A 7,782-nucleotide genomic window follows, 5' to 3' on the forward strand; every position below is an offset into this window, starting at 1 on the left:
AATAATTGTGAAATAGTATTATTTTTCAATCAAAGCCTCACATGAAACCCAATATGATCTTTTAGAAAACGGATTCCTATTCGATGAGTGCATACCAAGAATTTGAACAAAAAGAGTATACAGTTATTAATATACTTATGTTAGATATAGGTGAACTTTTCAAAATAAAAGAGTATCATATAATCAGAAAATTGAGAATGGGTTGAGTAATATAGAAAAAGATTTAAGTTATGTATAGTGCATGCAGTGAAATAAATTTTTATAGTATCAATATAACTTTAACCTATTATAACATATTACTTATTATTTATTCTATATAATCAATTAATACTATTATATAAAATTAATAGAATTACATTATTAATAAACTGATAGTACGAAAGAGGAGGAGGGAACAAGGGAGTTAGCTTTTTGGAAGGTGTTATTCGAGAGATGGACTCTCATGCTAAAAAGTAGAATAGTAGTAACTGCTTTTTCTTCTTTTCATTTCATTATTATTGTCCTTGTATTATTTTTATCCCATTCGCTAGTCTCCTCTTCTGCTTCATTGTTCTTCTTCTTCTTCAAGAATACACGTCAACTCCAGCTCTTACATTCAGCTTTTCCTTCAATTCCCTTCTGTCAGTCAAATACACTTTCTTCTTTCTCTTCTCCCTCCAATTCCTTAGCCTTCTTTCCCCTTTTTCTACGTTTTCACTTGTTGACATTTGAGCATTTCGGTTCCCTCTGGTTCTTCAACGGTGAATTGACAATTTTGCTGAATACAGTTGACAATTGTTGATGTAAAATACTGTTGATCAACATCTCGAGGATTTTGATGAAACTTTTTTCTAGTGCATTCTGGGTCAGATTCTTTTTTGCCGTTTTCTCTTTCCTTTTGTTTGTCAGTTTATCCTGGTCTGAAAAGTTGAAATGATAGTTTTTTTATTTATTTTTGCTTTTTCTCTCTCATCTTTTTCTTGTTCTTGGATCGTTGATCTCGAGGAAAGTTAAAAGGTTGCTTTGACCGGTACCCTCTGGTCCTTGTGTGAAAAGTTTTTTCAGAAGGCAAACTTGTGATTTTAATAACAACGAATTGCTGAATTTATGTTGAAATTGATCTATCAATGAAGATGTGTGTCTTATTTCTGCTGTCGGGAAATCCAGTCATGAGTTGTTCACGAGAATGAATTATAAGTTGGATTCTCTCTGCTTTGCCTCTCTGTTTTTTCAGTTTCTTTTAAACTGTTTATTCTATGCATCTATTCGTTTCTATGAACTGTGTTATCTCATAATACCTTTCTATTAAATTAGATGTATCTGCTAAAGTTTGTTTGCTGAATTATGAATGTCTAATGTTTACTAGATCAGTTTAGAAAGTGATCACCAATCAACAAAATAATTAATTTTTGTTGAACTTGAATCATCTCAGGAGTCTCATATTTCCATATGTAAAAAAGCATATTAGTTTAAAGCATAGCCATTTGTTTTGCAGTTTATTGATTATTTTTTTTCTAAATACGTATAGATTTTGTCGTGGAGGATGTTCCCAGTTATTACCTAAATTAGTAATAATTTTATTACCAATGGCATGAACTTAGTGGAAATCTGGTAGGGGCTCTCACGAATATAAGTAGCTGTGGTATGAATTGGATTTATTTGCTCCTTTCACATGTTTAAGATGTCCAATGCATATTAGTATATAACAAAAAAGGCTCAGCTTTATGAATATGATTTCAGTTAGTTACCTCTCATTTCTCAATAAGCATTGCTAATTAAGTGAAAAATTCTGTTCATTCCTTTTTCCTTGGACATTGTTGTTTGTCGGGTAAATTCATCAGTTGATGTTATTGTGTCTGCAGGGTGTGGACTAGGTTTAAGGATTTCATTTCGCTGGATGGTATATACTTCAGTAAATTCTTAGTTTCACGGGGTAACATGGAGCTACCTCTATAAGGTTATGGGAAGCTTGTTGGACCTCATTGATTTTGATCAAGGAGCGATGGCAAGAAAATTTCTTTCAAACAAAAGACATGGCGGTAAGTGCTTTTCATTCTCTCAAGTTGCATCACGAGCATGATATTGTGGAAGCTAGTAATGTTGGTGGTCCTTTTTGACTGTTTGATGAATTGGCAGATCCTATTTTGGAACATTCAAGTTTATCAGGATATTAACTAATTTGAGAAAAAAGTGATGATCAAAAATTCTTTTACCACACTCTTCTTAAGTCCAAATCCTGAAGCGCAATGGTTTCTGCTTCTACTCTAGCAACTATTGCAGTATAAAGAACTTGTTGCAATACCCATATATGTATAAGCACCATATCAAAATAAAATTGAGACATTGGTGATATTGTGTTGTGGCTCTTTCAATCTCTTCTTCTTCTACTACAAAACCAACTGAAAATATGATGATACATTCATCTATTGTGCAGGCTTGGATGCTCCTAGAAATAGCATGGAGTTTCCAGTTGAAGCTTCTCAGAGGTTTGGTGCTGGAGGGGAAAACGCTCAGGTAAAAGTTTTATTATGTCATGTTCGAACATATTTGCATATGATAAAACAGCAATAAATCGGGCGCTAGGATTCTCCTGCCTCATGTAACTATGGGCTTATAGAGTATGCAGATTTTGCGAGTTCAGAATGACAAAGAACTCAATGGCTGCAACTCAGAAATTTGCTTGTACATAGGAGAATCTAGGAGTTCAGCACTTAGAAGTTCAATTCTTTGTTCTCTGTGAACATCATGAGTTAACTTGTTAACAATGCCGTTTTCTAATCTTTACAAGTTAGTTGTTTTCTATGTTCTTGCATCTCAAATCCTTCATTTGTTGTTTTTGTTTCATTTTTCTACACTTCATCAATTATTTTTATATGTTGCAAGACCAAGCTTCTGAATTTTGTGAGAGTTTTGAGATGATTCCTTCTCATTTCCATCCACATATTTGAATGCAGTGCACTTATCACATGATTGACTGGCCGGAGAAGAACTGTTATGGGAACGAGGCTCCAATGAAGAAACTGATCAGAGAAGAAATAGCTAGAAGACCAAACACAGGACATAGTGCACCTAGTGTGGTGGCCCGTCTAATGGGAGTGGATGCTTTACCATTAGATACAAGAAGATCATTGACAAAGCAGGTTGAGAAAAAGAATGATAAGAAAAATGCCAACCATCCCAAAGAGGAATGGTTGAGAAAGGTCTCCATCGATCATGCAACACAGTCCTCCAGACAGAAAATTTCGAACTCCTCTAACCATGACGAAGCATGTGATTTTGACCGACAGAGTGATAGCCAAAAACTGAACAAATATAAACCTCGAGAACATCCTCAGGAGGAGGAACTACAAAAGTTTAAGAAAGATTTTGAAGCATGGCAAGCAGCAAGGTTCAAGGAATGTTCAAAGTTTGTTGAACTTGGCACCAGTCCAAGTCAATGGCTAGCACAACAAAGCCTGAACAAGGAAAAGTTGACTATTTATGCAAATTCAATGAGAACCGCAGCTACTGAGAAACCTATAGAGCTTAGAGGGCATACAGTAACAGTGAATCCCCCTGAAAGAGGCCTTTTGGAGTATCAGAAAAATGTAAATGAACTCCATGCACCTGCACTAAATAAGGCCAACTGTGTAAGGGAAGTTACTCCGAACCCCGATTTTCAGCAGCGTCCTCTTACAAGTTCTTACCAGGGACTTGACGTTGCTTCAGCACCTACAAAGATAGTAATTCTGAGGCCTGGTCCTGACAGGATGGGGACTAACAACGAATCGTGGGCAAGTTCTCCGGGCATTTCTGAAGACAGGGGTAGTATAGAAGAATTTCTTGAGGAGGTCAAGGAAAGACTGAACTGTGAATTGCAAGGAAAGAGTTCCAAAAGGATCACTACTGTCAGAGGAGGAGGAATTGAGACCCCTTATAGCGAAATGTCACCAGATGCTAAGCAAATAGCTCAATCTATTGCAAAACATGCAAGGGAGAGTGTTACTAGGGACTTAGAAATAACATTACCTCGATCAGAGTCGACAAGGTCCTATAGAAGTGATATTCAATTTGATGGAACGAGTTCTCCTGAATTCGTCAATAGAGATACAAGGAGATTTTTGACAGAAAGGTTGAGGAATGTCCTCAAGCAAGAAACATCTCACGGTACTCATAGGCTTGCTCGTGGAAGCTCCATATCAACGCTTCTGAATAAAGAAAAATGCAGTGCTGAAGAAATCAGATACACTTGTAATACGGGAGATAAAGCCACCAACTCTGACAATCTCAAAGATGAATTAGACATGCACACCAGATCTTTCAGACGGGATACGGGCAATGATATAATGCTTGAGGAGGAACTATCCCCTAGGAACCTAATTAGATCCTTGTCAGCTCCTGTGTCGGGGACATCATTTGGAAAGCTTCTTCTAGAGGATCGACATATGTTGACAGGGGCCCATATTAGAAGAAAACATGAAACTATTGAGAAGGCCACAGGGAATGTAAAAAAACGTCAAAAGGAGAAATTCAACCTTAGGCGAAAGGTTTCCAACTTTAGTTATAGTTTCATACTTAAAGGCAGGCTCTTTGGTAGAAAAGTTCATTCTTGGGAGGAACCACATGGACAAACATACAATCTCATGAAAGATTTTCCAAGCCCACCAACTGGCACACCGAATTTTTATGAAAGACATGTAAGGAGCCTAAATAATCACTCTGATTTATACACTCTCCTAGAAAGAGTTGAAATTAAGTATCTGAATGATGCTGATTCGGCTTTACATCTAACTTTGAATATTATTTGGTTCTAGGAAAATCCCACTGAAGTACCACCAAGTCCTGCATCTGTATGCAGCAGTGTCAATGAAGAATATTGGAGGCAAACAGACTACTTCACCCCATCATCAACCTCTGATGTACATCCACTGGATGATAGCGAGATGCCTCGTGTTTTCAGAGAGATCAGCACTAATTTGAACGGTACTATTAAAAGTTTTTTTGAATGTCCTCAAACATGCATTGTTCTTTCTTTCCGATTCACTATAGCATGATCATGTTTTCTGGAAAACACACAAAGCAATTCTAACCATGTGGTTTGGGCTCATAAAATAATGCTGTTTGGGCGTTGTGCAAACTATAGAAACTTCAGCTGTGATCACATAAACATTCCTTTGACATGATTTTTGTCCCTCATCATGTGCTTGAAATAAAATAAAAAACTACATAGATCATATTCCTGGAGTTGTATCTCATCCACTTCTTTCCCTAACTTAGTACCTTCCTTAATTGCAATATGATTGGCATTACCAATTGTTATTACTCTATCTTGAAATTGTGGAACTCTAAAAGAAGTTGGTATTTTATTTTTACATGACAGAGCTAAGGAGGCAACTGAATCAACTAGATACTTATGACTCTGAGGAGACCGTGATCGATGAACAGCCAATTGAAGAGGAGATGTTGGAGATTGAAGACCAAGCCGAGGCATACATTAGAGACCTGCTTGTTGCTTCTGGTTTATATGATGGTTCGCGTGATAAATATATATCAAGATGGGATCCACTTGGAAAGCCTATCAGCAACCAAGTTTTTGAAGAAGTAGAAAAGTCATACATACAAAAAGCAAAGGATGAAGAAGGATATACAGAAGATCAATTACAGAAGATATATCACAAGTTATTGTGTGACTTACTGAATGAAGCACTTCCAAGTGTACTTGGAGGGGCTTCCACAATGTCTCGGTTCATGAAAAGTGCTGTCGGTCCTATGCCACGACCACCTCAGGGAAAGAAGTTATTGGAACGCGTGTGGGAAATAGTTGGTGTTTATGTTTACCCTCCATGGGATAGAACATCTCAATCCCTGGACAATATAGTGGACAGGGACTTGAAGTCCACCCCTTGGTCCGGATTGGTCGATGAAGATGTCAATGCTCTAGGTAAAGATATGGAATGCCAGATTATTGGTGACCTTATTCAAGAAATGGTCCAGGATATGTTGTCATAATCTTTTTTTCTCTTCCTCTTTTTCATTTTATTCTTTAGTTTGACCACTTCTATGAAGTTTTGGGACTTCTGAGTGGCCCTGCATTAGACATGTAAAATGTTTATTTGCCCAGGGGTGTTTGATTTACAGAAATTGTATGTGCAGTCTTTCTAGTATTGGATACATTTGTTCATAATATATGGCTTGATCTGGCGGTACTCAATGTACATTATTAGACTTAGGTTAGATGGTTTATTCATTCGATAAATCAGTTTTGTTTGTTATAATGTCATTATACAGCATTCAGAAAGTGTCTAATCTCCCTTTGTATGCTACCTCTACTTCTAAGCACTCTTTTCTTTACTTTTTCTTGTTTATTTTGTATTTGCAAAATGGAGTAAATTCTACAGTTTAGCATTCCACAACACACTCTGAAATATTTACTTGCTAATTCTGGTATACTGTGAATGAGTGTAAGCATCGTTGCCTGAACCTGATTGATGTTGATCAAGAAAGGCCAGGTGGTGACAATTGAGAGGTTGTGACTAAATATTCCTAGTCACACGAGAAAAGAGATCAAATGGCAAGGCAAGGTCATATGTTCATTTGGCTCCCCGCAGATTGTAGCTCACATCCAAACATCTGATTGGAAAATGGTAGAACGCCCCATGAAGCTCTGGCGAAAAGGCAAGGCCCTATTTTGTCTCTTCTCTTGCAGGAAGATTAAGTTTTAAATTAAGACCATTGGTCCGGTCAAAAAACAAAAGAAGGATTGGACAAAGACCAAAAGTTGGGTAATGGTTCACAATCTAAGGTTTCTTAGGAGAGTTGCAAATCATAAGCTGGCGTTCCAAGATTAGCCAACAGGTCCAATCAAAAGTTACTCAATATATCGTTGCAAATTAAAGTTGGACATGGACACCTAATCTTTATTTTCCTAGGCATTGGAAAATATATTTGGACTCACAAGACTTTAACTAGCCGGAAGAACCAATTTAGAGCATCATATATGATTAGGGGCGGCAAACATGCGGGTCGGGTATGGTGGGTCGAAAACGGGTAAAAATTTGACTCTGCCCATATTTAATACGGATAGAAAATATATTAATTAGTGGATAATATAGATATCCATATTATTCCTACCTTCTTGAATATGATCACTTTTGAGAGAATTTCATAGTTTTCGAAACTTGAGGAGCCTCAATTTGAGCAAATGTAAAAGTTAAACTCATTGGTTATCCATTATTTAGGTGGATAATATGGATCTTATCCATATTTGACCCATTTTTAAAAGGTTTATTATTGTATACGGGTAGAACCGAGCTCTATACTTGATCGAGGCATCTAGAACAATAGGTCAAGGCTCGGCACCTACATAAGAGATCGAAGGTACAGATGTAACTGAGCTCGATATCGAGGATCGAAGTTCGAACAAGACCATGAAATTTGCCCTCGAGTTTATCGGGGGAACGACCGACCCCGCTTCTAACGACCTCGAAGAAAAGCTTTGCCAACTCACATGACAAGTATCCATGATTCTCGCCATTGACCAATCATTACGGCGAAAATTGCGGGATTAAGTCAAAAAGGAAGCCAACGGTCTACATAATTTCTTATAAAATAATGTGTTAAAGATTTCATCTCCCCACATATGTAAAGGGAATGGAGTAATCCATTGGACTCATGGTAACATACTTAAGAGAACAAGATACTATTTTTTTCAGCTTTGTTCATATTATTCTGGCTTCAATAATATCACATCTAAATTCGAAGGAAATTAACCTTGCGAGGCTTAAGTTGTCCAATCTGCATGGTTTGCATTTATTTTTCTACTTA

The 7,782-nt window shown here is 37.0% G+C and overlaps 1 protein-coding gene across 1 annotated transcript; it reads left to right on the forward strand.

The window, feature by feature from the left end:
- Window positions 1–453: 453 nt before the first annotated feature.
- On the forward strand, window positions 454–6,313 carry LOC104100733 (uncharacterized). Its single transcript, XM_009608039.4, has 6 exons — window positions 454–844; window positions 1,842–2,018; window positions 2,414–2,493; window positions 2,934–4,655; window positions 4,773–4,941; window positions 5,339–6,313. The coding sequence occupies exons 2-6, from the start codon at window positions 1,940–1,942 to the stop codon at window positions 5,965–5,967; spliced, it is 2,679 nt and encodes an 892-aa protein (XP_009606334.1). The 5' UTR covers window positions 454–844; window positions 1,842–1,939; the 3' UTR covers window positions 5,968–6,313.
- The last annotated feature ends 1,469 nt before the right edge of the window (window positions 6,314–7,782 follow it).

This window comes from Nicotiana tomentosiformis, chromosome 2 (genome assembly GCF_000390325.3).
Source record: "Nicotiana tomentosiformis chromosome 2, ASM39032v3, whole genome shotgun sequence".
In the NCBI taxonomy this organism is placed as follows: Eukaryota; Viridiplantae; Streptophyta; class Magnoliopsida; order Solanales; family Solanaceae; genus Nicotiana; species Nicotiana tomentosiformis.

Bases quoted from the DNA above. Each gene is read 5' to 3' on its own strand.
- LOC104100733 (XM_009608039.4), top strand. From the start codon at position 1,940: ATGGGAAGCTTGTTGGACCTCATTGATTTTGATCAAGGAGCGATGGCA. The intron at 4,656-4,772 runs GTAAGGAGCCTA...ATTTGGTTCTAG, and splicing joins CGAATTTTTATGAAAGACAT to GAAAATCCCACTGAAGTACC. The intron at 4,942-5,338 runs GTACTATTAAAA...TTTACATGACAG, and splicing joins GATCAGCACTAATTTGAACG to AGCTAAGGAGGCAACTGAAT.